Below are 22,634 nucleotides of genomic sequence, written 5' to 3'. Positions count from 1 at the left end.
CTTTGGGGTATTTTTGTTTTCTCCATGCAAAATTGCAGGCCTGCCTGCTCCCTGTTGGAAGCTTGCCCTGCCCTTGGGTTGCATGTGGCCCCCACCCTCACACCAAGTGACTACTTGTTGGGTCTTTGCTGTCCCTCTGGGAATGCAGCAAATGCTCCTCTGGTGACAGTGATGTGAACATGAGTGTCCCATACCAGTACAAGCCAACGGCCCTCCAGCCAGGGTAAACATCTCTGTGGCCCTGGAGGGACACTCCCAGTCAGGTACCCTAGTATAGGATCATCTCTCTGGGGGGTGGAGGGTTCCTTTGCACCAGTGGCTGCCAGCTTCCACAGCTATTGTTTATGTTTTCCTTACTGCACAGATCCTCCACCTCTTTTGCAGATGCTCTTTAGCCGGATTTCCTCTTTCTTTGGGATTTACATTCCCATGCTATCATTGTTTCCCCAGGCTTTCTGCTTTGCAGTGTCAGCAGGGAAGTATCAACCTGCCCCTGTCACCCTCCTTTCATCATCCCAATCACCACCTCCAACTGCAGTGGAGAATTTTGGCTCTTCTGGGGTCCCTAAAGTCTCATCCCCTTCCTATGTGGGGAGCACATACCCCTGTGTGAGGGAGGCCATCTGCACAGGGCTGGTGTCTGACCAGCTCCGCAGACAAAGGAAGTCGCCAGTGCTGGCAGAGTTGCTGTCTGGTTTCCCGCTATTGTTCCCAGTGGCAAATAAAAGGGGGGTGAACGTCCCTGCTGAGCATTGTCGGAGGGGGTAAATGTTATTTCGATAAAATCTCATGGCCCCCGTCTGAGCAGCTCATGCCTCTTTCCTGCTCGTCTCCCTCTCTGCATGTTCTCGCATCCATCTGTGGTAGTTGTGGCTCTGCACTCAACTCTCTGCACGGGTAGCTTTACTCATCCCTCAAACAGAATCACAGAAGGGGTCAGGTTGGAAGGGCCCACAGGGGGTCATCTGGCCCAACCTCTCTGCTCTAGCAGGGTCATCCCAGAGCACATGGCACAGGATTGCCTCCAGATGGTTCTGGAATATCTCCAGTGAGGGAGACTCCACAACCTCTCTGGGCAGTCTGTTCTAATGTGTGGTCACCTGCACCTCCTCATGTTCAGGTGGAGCTTCCTGTGTATCAACTTCTGCCCACTGCCTCTTGTCCTATTGCTTGGCATCAGCGAGAAGAGCCTGGCTCCATCCTTCCGACACCCTCCCTTCAGATACTGATAGACATTGGTGAGGTCCCCTCTCAGTCGTGTCTTTTCAAGGCCCAGCTCCCTCAGCCCTTCCTCATGACAGAGATTCTCCAGTCCCTTCATCATCTCTGTAGCCCTCTGCTGGACCTGCTCCAGGAGCTCCACGTCTCCCTTGTACTGCTGAGGAGTCCAGAACTGGTCACAGTAAGAGACATGCTGCTCTCCCTCCCAGGCAGCTCTAAGGAAAGGGTTAGTAATTTGCAGCATATGTCTTAAGCAAGGGCTTGGTGGTGAACTTGTGTGCCTATGCACAAACCATGAAGAAAGCAAGGTTTCAGTTTTGGCTTTGCAGTTCAGATAAAAATTCAACGGCAGTGTGTTAGATAAGAAGTAAACTACTGTGCAAGTGCAGGAAATGGGGTTACAAATAGGACACTTGGTTTTTGAGGAACTTGTCTCACACAACCCTCAGAAGAGACCTCCGGTGACCATCGAATTAAGATGTGAGTATGTGCGATGGTGGAACCACATCTACTCATGCCTCATGTGCTAATGAGGAATTGAAAGTCACTTCTACCTCTGCTTTTTACCCACATAACAGACTGCATAACAATTACTCAGGCAAAAAGTGAAACTGGGTAAGACGCTACCGTCAAGAAGCCCAAGGCACAGAAGGACCAAGAGGACGCTGCTGGAACCATGGAGGTGACTCCCTTTTACTTGCTCTATCTCTCTTCTTCTCCCCCTCTCTCTTTCTCGCTCCCTCTTTTCCATAGAAGATTAATTTTGTAAAATAAAGCCAGCATTGTTGAACTGGCATTTAGTCTCATTTGCACCTTAATTTGGGCAGAGGACTTCAACAGCGAATCCCAACATTTTAATTGGCATCACCGTTCTCTGACCCAAAGTGCTGTTTAATGGTTCCAAACTTTTACTGTTCTTCCCTCCTGGTGGGAGATTGACCCTCTAAGGGAGATTGACCAAACTTTTACTGTAACTTTTACTGTCCCTCTGTGGGTGACTGCTTTCTCCTGCCTGGTGTGACCAGGTTGTCTCCCTCTGAGGGAGACTGAAGGAAAAATGGTTACCAAGGGTGACCAGTGCAAGGCTAAAGTTTTCCTCTCTCCTGGAGAAGTTTGGTAGTTGCCTCTCTCCTCCAGGGTTTGGAATGGGCACAAATTAATTGTGATAATTTACAGGCAATAGCTGACCACATTAGTAGTTTGCAGGCCAAATGAAAAATGGGATGAGGAAAAGGTAAGTTGCCCATTAAAGGTAAGAAAGTAAGTTATTTGTGCAGTTTTTGGAGCTTGTGTATCTTGCTTGCAAAGGGAAGTCAAAAGCATCCTGCCACCTGAAAGTGTTGCAGATGTAGAATTTATGACTTTGAAGTCAGAAAATGTGGTTCTTAGAACAGCGTTGTCTTTTGAGAAAGAGAGACAGGAGAAATTGTAAAAACTAGTAGATATTATTTTAAATAAAAATGAACAATTACAAAAACTACTGTCTGCAGCTGAAAGATGAGAAAAACAGATGCAGAAAAATCTAAGTAAATTACTTGATAAAATCACACATGAATCATCCTCTAATTCAGTCCAGCACATCTATAGGGTGGTATATTGTGAGGATCCTGAAACATGGGATGGGGACATTTGGTACAATGATGATAGTTTAGAGGAAGACTCTGACCCTTCCCCAATGGCAGTAAAAGTTCAGCCTTTAATTGAAACAGAAACTGCTGGTGAGAGGGGGTAGAGAAACCCACACTTCTGTTTCCCACAGAGAAAGACACATTGCTGGAAGAACATTCTAGATGTTCAGGGGAAAGGAAACTGAATACAAGTTTCCCTTACGGGCAGAGATCAGATTGTGCTGATTGAGGAAGAGGCAGAGAGATTCCGGGGACAAAGAGGATTTTTAATTATTACCCCAGGTAACCGTAACTACTCATTAACCACCTGAGCTGCCTACTGGGCTGGGGGCATAGACCCACAGGACACAGGAAAGCCTACTACTGTTTAAAACTACAGGATTCTCAGATCTGGCAGCCTCTGTGCAAAAGGCAGCATGCATTTAAACAACGTATGAAAGACATCAGTTAAGGCGATTCCTAACAGTAGCTCCTATCAATCCAGCCAGATTAACTCCTCCCCTTCACGGCCTTCCAGACAGGCTGAGAATGTTTGTATCTAATGCCCCAGATCACACACAAATGGATGGCACTGCAGCAGTGGCACAACCACCTAGAGACCAAATTCACATACCTACCTGCTATGAATTTGCCCAGGAAATACGAAATGATGGGTGCCATATGGGATGGGTTGGAGCAACTTCTGGGAAGCCACCTGAACCCCCCTGGTGAGTCTGTCAAATTTATACCAGCACAGCAAAGCCAAAATCTAAACCAAGACTTGATTAGATTAACAATACCCACTGCTGCAGGTGTTGATAGGGTGGTGACAGAATTAAAGTTTTCTGTGTTAATGCTTGGGAAGTGAAAGATGGTTCTGGAAAATGCCATCCAATTAGTATCAGATGGATAATGCCCTCCTAATAACCCACTGTGCACTGGTTAGACAGAGACTGAGCAATTCCATGTTATGGTTTTCCCAGGTTATAGGTATCCTGTGTGCTAGAAACTGTGCCTAGAGCTAAGGATTCTCCTATCCCAACTTTGAGCATTTTAGCTTTTGTGTGTACTTTGTTTTGGGGATGTAGTATCTGTAAGTTTTGTTTACAAATTTAACCAAGTAATGAAGGTTAACAAGTATGGCATTTATAAACTGTGTTGGAAAGATATGCCTTGGTTTAATATGTTTATACTTAATGAAAATAAGCAATTACTGCTTGTTTGCTATTGCCTAAATCTGTAGAAGACCCTCTTCTCATGGGTATATTTACTAAGACTGTGGAATACCCAGGATAGCCTCCAGACAGTAAATCCTTACTCCCCAGGTAAAAAGCGAGTTACTGTGCAATTTAGCCAGCCATTCAGTTTTGCTCTGATATTTGAGAAGGGGACCCTGGGCTCTGTATTATCCCTGGGATGGCTGCAGGGGAGCAGTGTGATGTGAAGGTGTGTACAGGTGTGCCGTGGACACAGCAGCGTGGTGGGAAGGAGACTCAATACCAGAAAACAGCACCCCCAGCACTGGTTCCTGCTGGTTCCATGCTCAGCCCAGGGAGGTTTCACCAACAGTTTCAGTGTCCTCCACAGCAAACAAATTTCCCAAGCCTGTAGGACTTTATGAGCTCTTGCTTGTGGGAAACACCTCCAGGGAAGGAGTGCTTATCAGCACTTACTTCTCCTTTCTTCTGGATGTTTTAGGGAAGGGCAGAAGCTGTCTCCCAGCTGTCTGTGCAGCAGCTGCCCTCAGGTGCTCTCTGCAGGGCCTGGGAGGGGGACTAAGGGATTACTGGTCTCCTGAGCCTTGACCTCCTCCTCCTCCTCCCTTTTCCACTTTTGGAGTCTTACAGATCAGGGACACTGTCTACTGACTTACTTGTAGCTCTTGCCTGGGAAGAAGACAGCAAGGGTGATACTCCCCTGTGAGGACAACATTCCCATGTCTCATGTTCCCATTCCCTAAAGGTTAGGGTGGATGGGACTATTGAACTGATGTGTGTGGCTCCTCAAGCTAAAAGGCTTGGGTCTAGATGGGGCTTGGATGGGAGGTTGCAGAGAGCTCCCACATAGTGGTATTGCAATCCACACAGCTGGGGCTGAACCTAGAGCCACAAGAAGGGAAGGAGCTTGGATGTCACTATGTCACTCCTGCAAAGGACACTTCATAGCTCATGCCATCTAGAGGGGATGAGGTTGTCCTCTCCTCCAAGCCCCTTTGAGCCCTTCCTTGGAGCACTGTGGTGAAGGATGGTGGAGACCATTTTGGTGTGCTGGTGTGGATTTTGGAGCTGCCTCTTGCCAGAAAAGGAAGGAGCTGGAATGTTCTTTTGGCTGAGCTGTTACACACAGGAAAGAAGTGAAAGTGGTGGTCACACCTCCTTGGTCAGCTGGGAAGATATTTGTCCTATGTCTTGTCTAAAGTAGCACCCCTAAGGGCTGTGTGTGATAGTCCTTCTACTGGGAGCCCACCGAGGAGGCTGGGACTTGCTGATACTCCCTGGAATCCCTAGTAAGAAGTGTACATATGGAAGCTTTTTTCTTGGATCAAAGCCTTCTGGCTTAATAGCAGCTGTTGGAGCTTTGCAGAGGCAGGGGTCATGTTAATGTGTAAGCCACAGGGAAGTTTAGGGCTCCACAGTCCTATATGCAAAGCGTTTCTGAGCTAAACTGCTGGTGTCTCCCTGCCTGGTTGCTCTGCCCTCTGAGGAAGATACCTGTAAGGGCTGCTGCTCCTGTCCTTTGTCACCCAGGGTCCTCAGCTCAGCGAGGCTGAGTAAGAGACCAGCAAGTCATAGCTACTCTCACCACTTTCATTTCTTGGGCAGCATCAGCTTTCCACCAAACCCTGGGCAGTGCCCCTCTGCTTTAACCCTCTTTGTATCTCTGCTGTCTTTTCCTTCTGCTGAGGAAGAGCCTGTTTTCACTTCTTCTTTCTCTGATGTCTCTTCTCTCTTGCGGGCTTCACTCAGCCCACTCTTCTCTCCCTGAATGAGAAGTTTGTGCAAGACCTGCAGCATGGAGGGTTTTGGTCATGAGAGGAGCACCATCTGAGAGCAATAGATGTTCTCCTGGGTGGGATGCCTCCAAGCAGCACCCTCTCACTTGCGGTGGCAAGGCAGGAGGAATGGCTGAAGGAGCCCCACAGATTATTTTTCTCTGCCTTAGGGAAATATGGAAATCTTAAACCTGGATATGAAGCCTGGGAACACCCTGAAGGTGAAGGGCAAAATATCTCCTGATACTGTTGGGTAAGTACAAAGAAACCACGTTGGCTTGCCAGGGTTGAAGGTGGGCTGTAGAGGGAGGTGGTTTTCCAAGGTTGCCAGATACAAAATAGCACATTGTTATGTCACCTGCAACACTGATGAAGGAATTAGGTGCAGAGACGTGGGCCGGATCTCAAACCTTCCAAGACCCTCTCCTGTCCATGCATATGACTTTCCTCATGCTCATTTACAGCTTCAGCATCAATCTTGGCTGCAGCTCAAGAGATCTGGCATTTCACTTCAATCCCCGCTTCAATGAGTCTGTCATCGTCTGTAACTCCAAGTGCTCTAATGCCTGGCAGACAGAGCATCGTGACAGCCACCTCCCTTTCTTCAGGGGCTGCACTGTCAAGGTGAAGGGTCTGTGCCAGCCTGGGGTATGTGTGGTGTGTGTAGGGGCATGGGGTATGTGGGGAATGTGTGGTGAGGGGAAGCCCCTGGTTAGCAGATTCCCATACCACAGTTTTCCCAGTCCCACCCAATACCTCCTGCTCCCTCACAATGGCCCCTCATGCTCTGGGTTTTTGGTCCCGATTGCCATTTTCACTTCTTCTTCAAAACCGCAATGCTGTTTCTGGGAATTTTATGTGAGTCCTGTCTGTCTCATGCTTTGTAAGTGCTTCCTGGCCCCCTCTACCTGCCCAGCAGGTGAGTGTACCTGGGGCTTATATGAAAGTAAAGGGAGTCTCCAAGAAGCAGGATCTTGCTGCTATCTACCTTATTTCTCTCCCTCCCTCCTATGTAAACACAGGCTTTAAGGCAACCCAGAGTTTGGAGCAATGTCCAAAAGCCTCTCCCCCTCAACTCTTCTGTCCTCATTACTCCTGGATCCATGCTGCCAATCTGTCCTTTCTCTCTTCCTTCTAGGGCTGCTGTTCTCGTTGCTGCCCCACCCCATCTGATGTCCCAAATCATTAACAGGGCTGCATTTAGGAGTAGTCCAGTTCCTATAGCTGTGGAGAGGAAGCTTGTTTCCTCAGACAGAACTGGCTCTTGGGGAAGGGGTGGTGAGGTGATGGCTCTGGGGAACATTGCCTTTAGTTTGCAATGACCAGTGATGCATTCTTGTCGTCTGCTTGTGCATGTTTATCAGCAAAGCTCCTTTTTCTGAGTCCTGGTGAGCTGCTGAGGGCATTGGGGGTCAGGTTTATTCTGCCCTGTTCAGAGCAGAACGGTGGTGTACACATTCCATATGCTGTATAAAGACATGTAAAGACATACTTGGATTTAGCTGCTTGAGTTTACAATCAGAGTAGCTGAAACAGCCTCAGGAGAGATCCTGTCCCCAGTCATAGTCTGTATTCCTCCTTAGACCCTTGACATCAACTGGTCATTTTCCGAATCACCCTCACCTCAAACCCCAGCACCTTGCTTAAGGTTGTAGTGGACATGTTTGACCCTTGCATGTAACAGTCAGGCCTTTTGCCTCGATGCTGACCTCTGAATACCCTCCTTTCCCCCAATTCCTGCCATTCTTCCTCTTTTTTCACCCAGTTCTTAATTGAAATGCTGTCAGACAAATTCCGTGTGAAACTGCCGGATGGCCATGAAGTGCACTTCCCCAACCGGCACGGCTACCGCAAAATCACCTTCATGAGCATCGTGGGAGGCTTCAAGATGATCTCCTTCAAGCTGAGCTGATGGGCACCACTTCCTAGATCCAATAAAAACCCTAGCCAGTGGAAGACTGCTTGTTCCAGCTGTTTTGTCTTCTGCAACAACTCTGTGGCTCTGTGCAAGGCACTGACAAAGCCCAAGGTTCTCCCACCAATAGGAAAGAAGCCATTGTTGGATAATGCCACATACTTTCCAAGTCAAAACAGGCCGTGGGGTTGAAGGGATAGTAGGTAGGCCAAAGCAGGCTGTGGGTGGGGTTCAGGGTGAGGACACTATGACTGATTGGTTGTGTAATCTTTTCACAATGCTCTATTTCTTCCCGCACCCAAGCTTTTGGGAAGGAGGGATGGAGAAATGGGACGGAAGGCATAAATGTGAATGAAGTGGCATTTGATGTGGCACTTGGTGCTACGAAAGTGCATAATTAAAAGGTAGCATGGGGATGACAGCACAGGTGGGCCCCCAGCCAGCATTCCTGCCACAGATAAGGGATTGTCTCCAACTTTCCCTTTTACCTCACCTCACTTATCTGCTGGCACATTCCAGTCAGGTTAGCCATTACTCTGACATTTCCACAGCAGAGGATCCTACTCAGCAAAAATGAGGCAGGGGAGGCAGTGGGATTTGGGCTGAGTTATGTGGCTCAGTACCTCCTTGCACAGGACTACAGGCAAATGGTCCTGATTATTACATGCTGCTGCTCTAATTGAGAAGTATCTCGCTAGCCTGAAGTGAGACTGATGTGTGACAGGAAACATTGGGACACTTCAGGCTGGGTGGGAGGAGAGCAGAGTAGAAGAGCATCTTACAGAGAGCCTGGTCCAAGGCAAGGTGGCGGTGTCCTTGCCCTCCCTCTCCACTTCCTCGCTGCCCAGGATGGAGAGACTGGCGGCTGGGGCTCCAGCAGACATAGCAAGGAAGACAATAAGGTCACAGCAGCCAAGGGGATGCACCAGAGAAGTTAGTATCAAAACTGTTTTAATAAGGACAATAATAAGGGCATGGGGTACAGAAGGGAGGCAGAAAGGATAATTCCACAGATACGGGTCTTTGGTCTTGTGTTATGGTCTGGGAAGCAGAGGGCAGAGGGGAGCTCGTCCTGAGAGCCCAGGTCCTCACTCTGGAAGGTGCGAGGGAGGATAAGGCTGATCCTGCTGGGTGCCAGTGGCCAGACCTGGGGACTTTTTGAAGCTGGTGCCTGCCCTGGCTTGCTGCTGGTGGCTGGCATGAAGCAGCCTCTTGGGGAGGCTGGGGAACATGGGCTCGCCCTTAACCTTGGTGGCCTGGCTGCAAGTGGCACTTCCATGTGCAGTACATGCACACCCCGGAGCTCTTTATCCTGCTCTGAAGGGCTTCCTGGCAAAAGCAGCCGGGTGGTGGGTGAGCTGCGTGGGAGCAGAGCCTTGCAGCCATGGCCCAGCATCTCCCCCCACTGCACACCCCCTCCTGTTCCAGAGAACAAGGGGGGTCCTGTGAGGGTCCCTCCGGTGACCTCAGCCCCCGAGCACGCCGGCTCCACACCATGGCACAAAGGCGCTTCTATGAGGGCCAGTTTGCACGCGGGGCAGCGTGGGGGGCAGCTCATTCCAGGGCGGCTGTGTCACCCAGGGCCACTCGGCGAGGGACGTTAGCCATGGTCCACGTTACCCTTGGGAAGGGGTGCGCTGGAAAGAGGGATGTGTGTGGGGAACAGGGAGGGGGGCAAGGATGGAGACACAAACTGTGCCACCACCACAAGGATGGTGGCACAAACCAAGGGGCTGCAGAGGAGTCTCCTTGTTCTGAGGCAGGGGGAAAAGAAGGGATTTTTAGGGCCTGAACTGCAGAATTTGGTGACCTGACAACCTGCCTTTGCCACCAGTCAGCCAAGAAGTTTCTCTCCCCTCAATTGCTGAGAAGAGTCCGGGTCAGGAAAGAAGCTGTCCTAAGTGATGCCCAGCAGCAGAAGGCAAGTGGAAAGGTTCCTGATTATCTCTGTGCATGCTCTCACCTGAATACCAAGCACACAGCTTTTTGTGGGGCAGGGGAAAAGAGAAAGCTCAGCTCTGTGGGGTTTGCCTGCCCCTTAGGACCCCAGCTGACCTCCCCCTGTTGATAGATGTGCTATACTGAAGGGTCTTCCACCAGATGGAGCTGGGGAGACCCCATCCCCTAGGTGCCAGAGCTGTTGGTGGAAATATCTCTGGAAAGTCACAGTGCCATTGCAGAGGATGGTTGGGGACGTCACTGGAAGGATGGAGTACATCCCCAGACATCCTGGTGGAGCCAAGCTGAGGGTTGAGAGAGAGGTTGCTGGGGAGAATGGGACGGGGTAGGAAGGATTTGGGGTTCCTTTGGCACACGGGAATGTTCCTTTATGTCTAATGGCCATGAGGCTGGAGAGGGCTGCTATGCCTGGCTCTGTGGTGCTCACTGGCCCTCTGCAGCAGCCTGGCCCAGCCCCAGGGAGCCCCCCAGGAGATGGGCTCTCCTCCTGCCCTCCCCAGCCTGCCCAGTGCCCTCACCTGGAGAGGAGGTCACCCACTGGATCTGCTGATGACACTGGCACCAGCGGGTGGGGCACAGGGAGGAGGGCAAAGACCCCGGCACCAGTGTCTGTGGTGGGGCCTGTGATGGGAGGCATGGCTGTTCACACCTTGACTTCATCGTCCTCTTCCTCCTCGTCATCAGCATACTCGAAGGAATTGCTGCGGCCCCCTCGGGCACCACTGTGGCTTTCCTGCAGGCTGGAGAGCTTGGTCTCCTCCTCCTCTCCTTGGTTCCAGCTGGCCTCGGGTGACCGGCTCTCCCTTGTCACTTGTGACCCCCACAAGCTGCTGCTGGGGCTCTCCCACAGGATCTGTGTCCGGGCCTGCCGGGGACCCTCACCCTTCTCCGAGCTCCGTGGGGTGCTGGTCCCACCATAGTGGCGGGCCAGGACCTGCGTTGCTCGGTCAAATTCTCCAGCCTCAATGATGCAGTCGTTCCAGCGCCCCTGCCACGGGGACCCTCTGGGTGCTGCCCCTGGCCCCGAAGCCCAGAGAGAGTTCGCTGCAGCGCCTTCAATGGCATGTGCCTCTCCGTTGGCATGGACCGACAGACCCGGCAGTGAGCTGGCCCCCGACAGGTTGCTCTGCCTGGAGTGGTCCCAGAAGCTGGATGCTGCCTTGTCCTCTTCGTGGGATGCACCCACTGCTGGAGGGACTCTGTCCTTTGTCCCCTCATCACACAGGAGGTGTGGGCCATCCTCCCCCACCTCATTCCCATTGGCTTCAGAGAAGCTCATCACCTGGAGGAGCTCACTCATCAGGGAGGGCCCCAGGTCTAGGCGGAAGGACAGCAGGGAGTCGGAGCGATCCAGCTCATCTTCCCCGGCAAAGGTGCTCTCTTGGGCCTTTTCCAAGCGAGGGACACGAGGAATGGTACAAAATCCAGACTCCAGCCCTGTGAGGCAGAAGGTATGGCTGGTGAGGCAAGGGAGGAAGCCTGACTTACTTCTGCAGGGGGTAAGGGACACGGCTGCCAAAGTGGCTCAGGTCATGCTCCTGTCAGTGGCACTGGCCTTTAAAGGACAAGTCCATGTCTCTGTGGTCATCTCCAAAGCCTAAAATTACAGCCAGGTGAGCTCTGGGCTTGGTAAGATGGCAGTGAGGGCTGAGCCAGGCAGGTGAGACCAGGAGATGGCAGCATTGCCTCAGCCTGCCTTTCCCTCTGAGCCCGGCCACCTCCCCCGGCTGCTGCAGGCCCCCCAGATCCAACCCCCACCCTGAGACCTGCTCCAGACCTCCCTCCCTGGGGAAAAGCTGAGCCACAGCCCAGTGCTGTGAGGCTGGAGAGGAGCCACACAGATGTCCTGTCCTTCCCACAACCCTTCCCCAAAGGGCACCCTGGCTGGCAGGGAGGGATGTGGACATGATGGAGAAGGGTGGATGGAACCCCTAAGGAGCAGCACATGGAGATGTAGAGGTTGGCACAGCTAAGGGAAGGGTTGGAATATCTGTGTGGAGGTGGAGAAGGTTGTGCTGTGGGTCCTCTTGACCTCATAACCTTGGAGAGGGAATTGCTCCACTGTCCCTGCACCTTCTTGGCCTCCTCAGGGAGGCTGCTCAAGGGAAAAGTGTAGGGCTGGGGGTAAATGGGGAGCATTCCCTTACAACTACTCCACACAGGCTGCCAGCTATGTGGGGCTACGGGAGAGGGGGAGAAATGGAGAAACCATCCCTGCCCTGCTTTGAGACGTTCCAGGGGCAGGAGCAAGGACCATGGTTCAGAGCAAGGTTAGAATTATCTGCTCGCAGGGATTGTCAAGACTGGGCAGTCTTAAATATCCCATCTCTCCTGAGAACTTAAAGTCCCTCACTGAGGAGGAAACTGAGGCCTGGAGCAATGGAGAAGGGCTTCAGAGGATGCTCAGTACCTGGGCACCAGCCTCTGCCCCGCGCTTCACTCACCGTAGGCCTGGTGTGTTTTGGAGAAGCTGTTGGAGGCACTTTTGAAGGAGAACTTGCTGGTCAAGCCCCGGCCACTGCTGGCACCATCATACATCCCCTCGTTGAGCTGCGGCAGCGAGACGGCATTCTTGATAATGGGCGAGATGGCTGGGGGCGCGGGGGAGGCCCCCGCCTGGCCCCCACTGCCCCGTCTCTTCAGCGGTGTCCGGCGGACGTGCCGCAGCGTCCGGGCAAAGAAGTTGTTGGGTTTGGCCGTGTCAGCCCCACCGTGGTTGCTAAGGAAAGAGGTGTCCCCAAAGACGTCCCCGCCGCGCCCCACATGCATGGTGTGCCGGAAGTCGCCCAGCGGCGGGCTGATCATGTCCGGCGTCAGCTCCGACTTCAGCCGCCGCTTGCCATGGGAGCCTGACACCCAGCTGAGCACCGGCAGCTTCCCCAGGCTCATGTTGCACCCTTCAGCCTGCCTTTGAAAAAGCGCCAAAATCAGCCCTCAGCAGGCTTCCAGCACTGGGGTGGTTTGTCACATCCCCAGCCTCCCCACTGCTTCTGCTCCCATGCTCTCGGGGTAACAGTTCGTGTCACTTTGGCGTTCGGCAGGTTTCCCGCTTCCCTGCGCTACGTCACGCTCATGAAATCACCCTCAGAGGGTACATCCTCAGTGGTGAGGACAGCGGCGGCACGGAGATGTCCCCAGGGGGAGTCTGGGTCACCCCCCCCGTTCTGCAGAGGTCACTGGAAGCTGTGTCTGGTCGTGGACTTAGAGGTTAATCCACTGTCTGCTGCTGCCGCTGGGTGAGTGGGAGCCAGTCACGGATGGGGCAGCAGGCAACGACGAGAGCTTCGGGTGGAATGGCAGGGCAAAAGCATTGATCCCCTTGCTGGCCACCTAAACAAGGCAAGAGGAGCAGTGAAGCCCTTGGACAGGATTTTCCCAACCCCATTGGCTGTATCTACGGAACTGCCTGGGGAGGATAAAGGCAGTGCACAAGGCACTGGGGAGGTTGCTACTGGCTGCCCCCTCACCTGGCCCTTCTCCTGGGGAGGAAGAAAAAGGCTTTCCTCCAAAAACATGTGCTCTCCCTCACCTTGCTGATCTAACTCACTATGCCTCAGTTTCCCATCTGCAAAGCAACTTTGCCAGTCCCATGCCACAACACAGGCTGAGGATTTCCCTCCGAGGCAGAACCTCCTCCCAGAGCAATGCCCTGCCTGGCTGCCCCAGCTCCTGGGGCGAGAAACCTCTCCCTCCTTTTTGCTATTCAGATGAACCCTTGAGGAGAGGGTGAGGCCTGGGGCCCATGTGCTTCTCGGGGAGGAGTGGTGGGAAGCAAAAATGCAATATTTGTATATTGCTTTGTTTGTCCTTCGCTGGCTGGATCCCCGGGTGCTGGGCAGACATGCCGGAGAAGCAGGGAGTCAGCAGCATGGGGAGGACACCTGCTTTGCAGACAGGGGAAACTGAGGCACAGCAAGGTGATTGCCTGAGGTTGGAGGAGAAGGTGGGGTGGGTCCCTGCACTCAGGTGGGTCCCAGAGGCTCAGCAGGAAGCAGCAGCTGGGTGCGCTATGGAAGGGCGATGACCTCCCTTGTCAGTGGGGAGGAGTCTCAGATCAGCAGATCCCCCGCTGGTGTGCGTAGCAAGCAGGAGAGGGTGAGTTGGGGAAAGGAGAGGACTCAGATGTGGGGCATCTCAGAGTGTCAGTGGCCTGGGTAGCCCTCCCTGTCCAGTTCTGGCTGGATAGTTCTGTGGCTGGGAGGTCAGGACGGAGCTGGGTCCCTCCAGCAGGGCTGGCTGTGGAGGACAGCATGCCAAGAGGGGATGCAGGAGCCTCACCTCTCTCAATCTCCGTGTGCTGGGACCCCCACTGCTGCATGGCTCCCCCTGCCACGTTCCCTGCCTCTCTCTCCTGCTTGTCCATGCATCACCTTGGAGCAGCCAGGCAGTGCCAGGAGGGCAAAGGCTCTGACGAAGGGGAGTCCTGGACACGAAATTGCTTTCCTGGCCGGCTAGATGTGTTTTTGCTTTGCCCTGGCCTTGTTTGCTCACCCGGGGCACCTCTTATCTCCCAGGGGTTAATGACTGGGGAAGGGAAAACAAACCTCCCCCAGCAGCGCCCAGCACCATTGGCTGCCTCCCCGGGGTGGCAGTGGCCTCCTGGGGTGGCAGCAGGGACAGGATGGTGGCAGGTTGGGTTCCTGCTGGCCCCCAGCTCCCCAGCTCATGCAGCTCATGTCTTCCTCCTGTCCACAGAGGCCAGGCAGTGCTGCCTCACAGCCAGGACAAACCAGGCATGTAGCAGATTCGGGGTGAGGGGAAAACTGGGGGGCTATTTCCTTTCTCTGGCAGAAGCCCACACATAGCCATTGGGTCAGGGCTCTCCTGGAGAGCAAAGGAAGCTGCTAGGGTGGTCCCTGCAGCACAGCTGGGGTCTTGGACTATAGGGGGAGAGATGCAACCATATTTTTGAGCTGTCCCCGGGATGTCCCAGGAAAGCATGTGACCCTGGGAGAGGGGACTAGGTGAGCTACAGCCCTCAAGTTTTCCCTTTCCTCTGCACATTGGAGCCCCTGAGAAACCCAAAGTGAGGCTCTGGGATTGTGCCCTTTAGCATGTGCTGCACCAGGCAGGGCTACTCTCAGGACTGGACCCTCCTACCCCACCCCAGGTCCCCTGCACAACACAGCTGCCCTGAAGACCCCTATGGGGGACATCACACCTTGGGGTGGGGTGAGGAGGCAAGGAAAAGGGGGGATATGGGAGGAGAGCATCCCCTTGTTCCCTATCTGGAGAACTATTGAGTGAGGGAGTGGGGTGGAGGAAAGTGTTTGCCCTTCCTTGTCTCTTGGTCACCACAGGGAAGCAAGCCAGCACCTCCTGGCCCCTGGCTCTCCTTGCCTGCTGGCAGGCAGCAGGTACTGGGAGAGGAGGGAGGGAGAGAGGGAGGGAGGGAGGGAATGAAGCAGCTGGTGCCCAACCCTACCTGGATGGCAGGTTTCTGGCAGGCCTGTTGAGCTTTTCCTCCTTCCAATCTCCCCCTTTCTCTTCTTTCCTTCTGCCCCTGGTGTGACTCCCTGCCCCTTGGAGCCCTCCCCTTCACCCAACCAGATTCCTCCATGCCAGGGAAACTCATGATTCTGCGGGCAAAGGGTGACCTTTGTGCTGTCCTTTCCTCCACTGGGCAAAGGGACCCCTCTGCCTGGCCATCTCTCTGTCCGGGTGCCACCGCTTCTCTCTGGCAGCCCTCCGTGTTTGCCAATTCCTGGCACAGCAAGCCCACAGCCCATCACAACCTCCCCTTCCCTGGCATACTCTCTCTGGTTCCCTCCATGCCTCCTCTGGGAAGCCCCCTGCCTTCAAAGACCCACCGCCAGCACCTCCTCCTCCTCCTCCTCTTCCCAGCCTGGCTTCCCCCATATCCCCCCCGAGTTCAGCTGGTTACCACTGGTTTTCCACTAGCTGGGAACGGCCAGAGCTGTTCTGCTTGCTGGGAAGAGCGGAAACCAGAAAGGGGGGGAAAATAATCCAGATGTCTAGTTGGATAGAGCTGCTGAAAGCAGCCTCTTCCCTCCCCCAAAGGGGACATACTCCAAAAGAGGGTGAGAAATTTGGGGTGGTCTCAACAGCAGGAAGAGCGGGTGGAAATGGCTGTGGGTGGCCAGGAAGGCTTTCCCAGCCTTCCTGAGTGATGAAAAACCTCCCTTTCCCCGAAGGAAAGGAGGCAAAAGTTCCCCTATTGGGTGACTGCTTTGGGATGAGGAAAGCCAGCAGGGACAGGCTTTTGGGGGGAAGGGGAAAGGGGCTTGGCTGGCTGGGTTGGGCCTCTTTCAGCTTTCCTGGAGCAGTGCCGGGCAGTAGGCAGACGCCTAAATCTGACTCCTGTGCTGCTGGCTGCTATATATATACATAGTGATATCTCTGTAGAACAAGGGTATTTTTCCAAGCAGACACGCTGGGATGTAGAGGGAGGCCGGAGCTATGGAGGTGGGCAGTTTCCAGCCATCCCTTCCCTGCCCACTTACGAAAAAGTGCTCCCTTTCTTCCTCCATACCCTCAAAATCGAGGTGCCAAGAGCCTGTGGGGCTTTGAGGGGTAGCCAGAGGCAGGGTTTGGGAGACACGCACCCCGCTGCCTTCCCCCATCCGCGGGACCCTCTTCTCACTCCCTTTCCTTCCTGCCTCTCCCCCCTGTCCTGTGTCCCCTCTCCTCACTCCCAGTTTCCTGTTGCATTCCTGCTTTCTGCTCCCTTTCTTTTTTACCATCCTTCCCGTCTCTATCGCCTTGCCACCCCTCCCGCTTCTCCCCTCTCCAAACACCCTCTCCACCCTTTTCCTGCTGGTCCCAACACCCCCCCGTCCCCAGCTCTACAAACCCATGAATCAAAACTTTCAGGATTTACCTCTTTCGAACCAGGGTTATTATTTTTTCCCCCTCCTCCAGACGAAAAGTTGCGAGACACTCTCCGCAGGCCCCTGTAGCTTGCTCCAAGGGTTACTGGTGCTGTGTTCCAGAATGGAGTGGGGGAGAAGGGGCAGGCATGCCCCCCTCCTTTTCCCACGGCTGTCCCCCCAAGGCTGGCTCTCCCAGGCTGACGCCCTGATGCCACGGGAGAGAGGGAGCGAAGCCGGCGGGGAGGGGACGTGGGAAGGAGGAGGGCGGGCTGCAGCACTGCTGAGCCAATCCTCGACTCGGCAAGGAGACCAGAGAAAATGAGATTTATTCCAACTATCCAGGACAGAAAACTTCAGGAACTTCTCTGCCGCTCCCCTCCTCCTCCCCGCTTCCCCAGTGCCATTTCCCGTCTGCCAGCATTGGCTGCCTCCCGCTCCCGGGTGCCTGCTTCAATGGGTTTGGGGGAAGGGGGAAGGCCAGGTTGCTGTCTAACCTGGTTAGAGGAGCCTGGCTTTGAACCCTGTGTGTGTGTGACCCCCCGGGTATCACACAGGGTCTCCGATGCCATACTGGATAGGAAGCTCTCAGTGCCGTGGTGTAGCACTGCCAGTCTGGACGGGGGGCTGGGGGTGGGTGGTCATACCAGGAGCTGTGAGTAGCATTGGGTTGGGCATTAGCAGGATGACAGCCTCCCTGGAGGCCATGTGGGCCAGGCTGGTGTTTGTTACAGGGTCAGGACAAGTGTTACGGCACCAGGACAAGCGTCATACCAGCGGCAGTGTGTCAGACCAGGGTGAGGGGGTGGCAGCGGATAAATGCAAGGAGGTGCTCTTTGGTGGCACCAACGAGAGTTTCTGCTCACACATGGGACACCACATCCCTCTGGCATCATGTGTTATCCCTTGGTGGTCACAGGGTAGAAGACCCTATCAGTGCTGATGAGGGGCAACCTGCTGGTGGGTGTGGCGTCACCAGTGCCACTGGTGACCCTCATGGCCTTCAGGCTCTGCTCAGTGGCTCTGCTGGGGACCACCTGGCCAGGCACAAGCACCTCTTCAGTGCCCTGTTGATGAGAAGGGAGGTGTCTCTGCTGGTGAAGGCGAGACAAGACTTGTTGGGGTTAAGTAGGGCTTGGCTGAAGGGATGACAAGATGTCTGCAGAGGAGATGTCAAAATGGAGCCTGGCCGTTCACTGAGCTCGCATGGCTCATGCTGGGTGCCTGGGCAGGAGCACCTTATTGCTCAGAGGTTTGCTCAGCAGTAGTAGCAGGGTTTGGCACTGTTGTCTGGCTTCTCTTCTGCGAAATGGAGGTTGGGGTTTCTGCCTTCTGTGGAAGTTTTCTCCATTAGGAATTAAGATCGTAAGGACTGTGCATGTTGGTGGTACTTTAAGTGGGTCTGTGTCTTGGAGGAAGATGGAAGCTTAGCTCTGATGGGGGATGAGTTCTGCCATCAGCAAGGAAAGGAGGAGAAATAGTGACATGCATCCTCCCAGCCTGCCAGAGGTATGGTAGGCATTCCTTCCCCTAGGTCCTGCTCAGCGGAAGCTAGTGGGGGTGGTGGGAGAGGCAGGAAAAGACCCTTTCTTTGAGTCTCCTTCCTCTGCATGGCCTGCCAGGGCATTTCTCCCCACCCTGCTGGAGGGGCTCCCCCTCACCCCCAGCCCCATGCCCGGCAGCAGAGGCTGCATCAGGAAGCAGAGCCTGGGCGACGGCAGCCGCCTCCACTGGGGAATGCAGAACAAATCTTTTCCAGATGGGATGGGGGCCACGTTCCTCTTCTTGCAGGGCGGCTGGCTCTCCACTACCTCCTCCTCCTCCTCCTCACTCCTACTCCAAGCATCTCTGTGCTCTGGGCCAGGATGGGCTTCATTTCCAGGAAAGCATCTGGAAATACCTTCTCTTCAGCACCCTTCCCCAAACCTGTGATCTTGCAGTCATGCCAGCCAAGTTCTGACTTTGGTACTTCCAGGTCTAGCACTGAAGTGCTTTGGAGACCTCCAGGGTCAGGGTATGTGCCAGCTCCAGGTCTCAGTACTCATCCTGGCCTCTGGCTGCTGGGTTAGACCCCCTTCTTTCATATACAACAGCCTGGAAAATCAATCCATACAATCCTGCTTCTCAGCCTATTTATCCACCTCAGCTGATAAATGAGAGGTGGTTGGGAGGCTGGACAGTGCTGCAGAGTCACGGTACCACCCATGGATGCCCTGGGCAGGAGCTTATGACTGGACCCCTCCCAGCCCAGCTCATTTACCTCCAGTCACCCCAACCTTTCATCCCAGCTGTAACCCTAAGCCCCAGGCAGCAGTACCAGTCTCACCATTACAGAGAGACCGGCCACTGGGCTTATCATGGAGCAGACAAGTGGCTCGGCAGCTTTTCCAGATGAGGATTTGCTTTGACTACCACAACATCAAAGACGGGGCTGTGCAAATTGCAACCCCTCATCTTCCCGGCACTCATCCCTCCAACACGGGGTTGAGGTTTTACAGGTGACTGAGTGTGATGGGGAGGGAGAGAGGAACGGAGGGATGTGGGGGGGGGGCTGAGGTCTCTGCCCCACACTTCCTAGTGCTCAGTCCTTCATCCTATCTCACTTTGCAGAGCCTTCTGCTCGCAGACCCAGTGCCTGAAGGAGGCTGATACAGGACTCCCCCCCAGGAAAGAAAAACCCCCCTACTCCCTTTCACCAGTGCCTGGGGGAAGCCAAGGGAAGGTGATGAAGGCATCCTAGCCTGTGGATAGGGGGCTCACCCCTGGGTTTATATTCCTTGCCATTTCTGCTTGCTGCTTTCCCACCCGCCCTCCTTCCCTGGGAAATTTCCAGGGATGGAGTTCCAAGAGCACAGCAGTGCTGGAAACTTCCTGGAGAAGCAAGGCAGCCAGGAGGCTCGGTGGGAAGGGATTGCCTTGCTCAGTGCACAAGAAGCAGATATCCTGTTGCTGCCCAAGGTCTCCAGCTCATATTTCCTCATTAACTGAAAGTGCTGCTCGTTTGCAGGTGACTTCCAGATGTTTCCATTCTCCTCGGGGCCGTAAGGGCACACACCACATGGGTATGGGGATTACTGCCAGCAGTGGGGTGGGGAACAGAACCCTGCTGTGATGGGGATGGGGGTGCAGATAGCTCCCTTGCCCCACCACACATCCTGGCATGGCCTCATCCAGTTCCTCCTCACCGTGGTGCTGTCAGGTCCCTCCTCCCTGCTCCCAGCCCATGGCCCTTGGTGCTGCCTCCAGTCCATGTCTCACTGCCCTGGGGATGAGCTGAAAGCAAAGCCGGTTTTAGGGTGAGCAAGCCAGAGTGGTGGCAGGAGGTGACACCCTGGGGCAAGGGATAGGTGTAAGCACCCAGCGTCTTGCCAGGAGCATCCCTGGTCAGATGCCAGCTCTGGCTTTGTAGGCACTGGATCCTTTATGCCCTATAGTTTCTCCACCAGGGTGATTTCTCTCTGGCTGAACCCCCAGACATGTGCTCGGCCAGGCTCAACCCATTTTTGGGCCTGTGCTGAGTCCCCCACACTGTGCCTGTTGCCTTTGAGATAAGCAGGGAAAGGGACCAGAGTGGTCTGGTTCCCAGGATCCTTGTGTTGCCCTGGGGAAAGAGAGCGGGGAGGTTGTGGTGAGCACCACCAGGCAGGCAGCAGCACTGGGTTAGACCCACTCATGCTAGAAGTGGGGTGGATGATCCTGTAAACACCCATTTCTAACTTCCCCCACCAACTCCTCCAGCTCCCCTCCCCTGGAGCAGTGGGAAGCCAAAGGAATGGGAGTGACCACGTCCTGCTTGTGGGATTTGCAAAGGGGGGAGTGTGTGCTTTTCCCCTGGGAGCAGGGCTGGGAACTCAAAGCCTCAGGGTTTGCCAAAGCCCAGGAGGAGGTACAGATGAGTTCCCAGGCTTGTTGGCGGGCTGCCTCCCTCCCTCTGCCCATCTCCTATCCCAAATATTTTCATCTTTTTTCCTCCCCCCACACTCCCCAGCTTCCTCCTGGTATGCTAGTCCCATCTGCTGGCCAGGGATTTGGGGTGCTGTAGGGCTGCTGTGGGTATTGTGGGGTATTGTGGGTGAGAGGATGGAGGGACGGACCCCAGGACAGACCCTGATCTATGCTCTCCTTCTGAGTTTTACGTGGGCACAGAGGAGAGGGAAGGGGGGTTTGGGACATAGCTGGGATGGGGAGGGAGCATGTTGCATAAACCAGAAGTAATCCAGGAACAGCTGCTTGTGGCCTGGAAACACTTCAGTGATTCCGTGTGCTAGGAAAGGAGATGTAAATATAAAGATATTTATTTATGTATGTAGACTACATCTCCGCAGAACAACTCCACACTTGATTCTCCAGTTCTTGTTCATAGACCTCGTAAAAGTCAATGCAGGAGGGACTGGGGGGAGGGCTTAGATATAAATTTGGTGCTTGGAGAAGCAGCTCTCTGTGTGCAGGGGCATCTGGGAGTCTCTTTGCCCTCTCCTCAAATATGTTCCCTTGGCAGGACAAGGAGTGGGAGCGCATCTACAGGAGCTTAAAGCCCGTGCAGGCTGGAGGGAGCTGGGATGGAGGGTGTTGGGGTGGGGAGAGAAAGGGGAGATGGTACGGGTAGGAGGGATGCAGTGGGAAAGGAGGGGATGGGCGTGAGGAGCAGGAAACTCTGGGCCTTTGGAAGGAAGCAGCCTTTTGGAAATGAATTGCATGAGGAGGTGCAGAAAGGTGTTTTGGGGAAAGGAGGAGCTGGGGAATTCCAAGGGAAGGGAGTGGATCCCCAGGGCTGGTGCGGCATGGGAGAGGGGACCATCAAGGAATGGGAGATGCATCCATGGAGCAGAGGAGGAGTGAAATGCAGGTGTGAGGAGGGGTACAATGTACAGAGAGAGGATATGGGGATATATTGAATGGGGATGAAGAGATAGGCCATCCATGTTGGGAGAGGGAGACCATGTTTGGGGAACCCGTTCTGGTCAACTGGAAGAGGTGAAAGCCAGGGGAGTGGTTGGACACAAGGCCTGGACAACCCTTTTATCCTAATGACTTTGCCTGTCCATCCAGCCCATGTATTTTTGGCCCACGGAAGGAAGGGGGTGGGGATGCAGAAGCAGCTAAAAATAGGGGTGTCCCTGCCCATTCCCCCAAGGCGGGCATCCGTCTGCCTGCCTGTGGGGTTGCTGCGGGATCTGGAGGAGGGGAGCAGATCCAGCCTCCTCCCCATGGCGTCTGGCTCTGCTTTTGTTTGTCTCACAGCCCTACAGGGACAGGAAGAGGCTGCAGGGCTGGGGAACAATGGCTCATTCTCCGGGAGTCTGCGCCTGCCGAGGAGCGATAGGGGACACGGGACGGTGGCCAGAAGGCACAACCTCCCAGCACCACTGCTGCAGGAGTTCAGCCCCCAGGAGATGATGGGCTCCACTGGTGGGATGCAGGGGGACCTTCCCCAGCCCACCCCTCTTCCCCAGGTTCCTGTGCCTGGGTGGAGAGAGGAGATGAGGAGCTGACTCACAGTGGGTGCACTTTATAGAGGAGACAAGGGAGGCAATGCTGACAACCCGAAGAGTGGTGGGAACACGTTTCCAGCCAGCACTGGGGAATGCGCTGTCAGCCTCTCTTGAGCCTCTGAAACCTGCAGTGTGGCTGGAACTTGCACCCCGCAGTGGGAATGTCCCCAGGTGGGGCTGGGAAGGTATTTATCTGGGAGCTGTACTGTGCCTTTGTCCCGGTTGTCACTGTGCTCCCCGAGGCAGTGCCACAACTGCTGGTGGAAGCTCTCTCCATGCTCTGTGCTCCCTGCTGTCTGGGAGACTGCCAAGGGGCATGGATATGTGTGCATGGTGGGGGGTGATAAATCCTTTCATCCTACCTCTTTCTTCTCCAGACCCTGCTTTTGAGGCAGTGTCTCTCCCGGATGTTAGATCTAACAGCATGGTGCTGGAAACTGGGCAGGGAGAGTCTCTCCCCACACTTCTTCTCCAGACTTGTTAGGGGTACAAGGAGCTGGCGTTAGCACCTGAGGTAGGGGAGAGGTTAGGACACATTTTGCAAAGGTTGAGCAAGAAGAGGACAGAAGAACCTTCCTGTTTCCAGCCCCCTTTTTTCAAGGTCTTGGATACTTGGGG

General features: G+C 54.3%; 2 protein-coding genes across 5 annotated transcripts; one reads left to right on the top strand and one right to left on the bottom strand.

Annotated features, from left to right (window-relative positions):
• Positions 1-1,562: 1,562 nt before the first annotated feature.
• Positions 1,563-7,776, top strand: LGALS2 (galectin 2). Of its 4 annotated transcripts, XM_048300838.1 has the most exons (5): positions 1,563-1,701; positions 1,800-1,903; positions 5,991-6,073; positions 6,285-6,444; positions 7,586-7,776. In XM_048300838.1, the coding sequence occupies exons 2-5, from the start codon at positions 1,898-1,900 to the stop codon at positions 7,730-7,732; spliced, it is 396 nt and encodes a 131-aa protein (XP_048156795.1). In that variant the 5' UTR covers positions 1,563-1,701; positions 1,800-1,897; the 3' UTR covers positions 7,733-7,776. The 4 variants fall into 4 exon arrangements, with proteins under 4 accessions (XP_048156795.1, XP_048156797.1, XP_048156794.1 ...); XM_048300840.1 differs by lacking the exons at positions 1,563-1,701; positions 1,800-1,903 and adding an exon at positions 2,708-3,556; XM_048300837.1 differs by lacking the exons at positions 1,563-1,701; positions 1,800-1,903 and adding an exon at positions 3,606-5,541.
• Positions 7,777-8,669: 893 nt separating this feature from the next.
• CDC42EP1 (CDC42 effector protein 1) lies at positions 8,670-16,852 on the bottom strand. Its single transcript, XM_048300832.1, has 3 exons — positions 16,536-16,852; positions 12,139-13,024; positions 8,670-11,131 (listed from the first exon to the last, which is right to left on the bottom strand). The coding sequence occupies exons 2-3, from the start codon at positions 12,581-12,583 to the stop codon at positions 10,338-10,340; spliced, it is 1,239 nt and encodes a 412-aa protein (XP_048156789.1). The 5' UTR covers positions 12,584-13,024; positions 16,536-16,852; the 3' UTR covers positions 8,670-10,337.
• Between the last annotated feature and the right edge of the window lie 5,782 nt (positions 16,853-22,634).

The sequence above is a fragment of the Corvus hawaiiensis genome, chromosome 4 (assembly GCF_020740725.1).
Source record: "Corvus hawaiiensis isolate bCorHaw1 chromosome 4, bCorHaw1.pri.cur, whole genome shotgun sequence".
NCBI lineage: Eukaryota > Metazoa > Chordata > Aves > Passeriformes > Corvidae > Corvus > Corvus hawaiiensis.
This window is presented reverse-complemented; position numbering and strand designations above follow the sequence as displayed.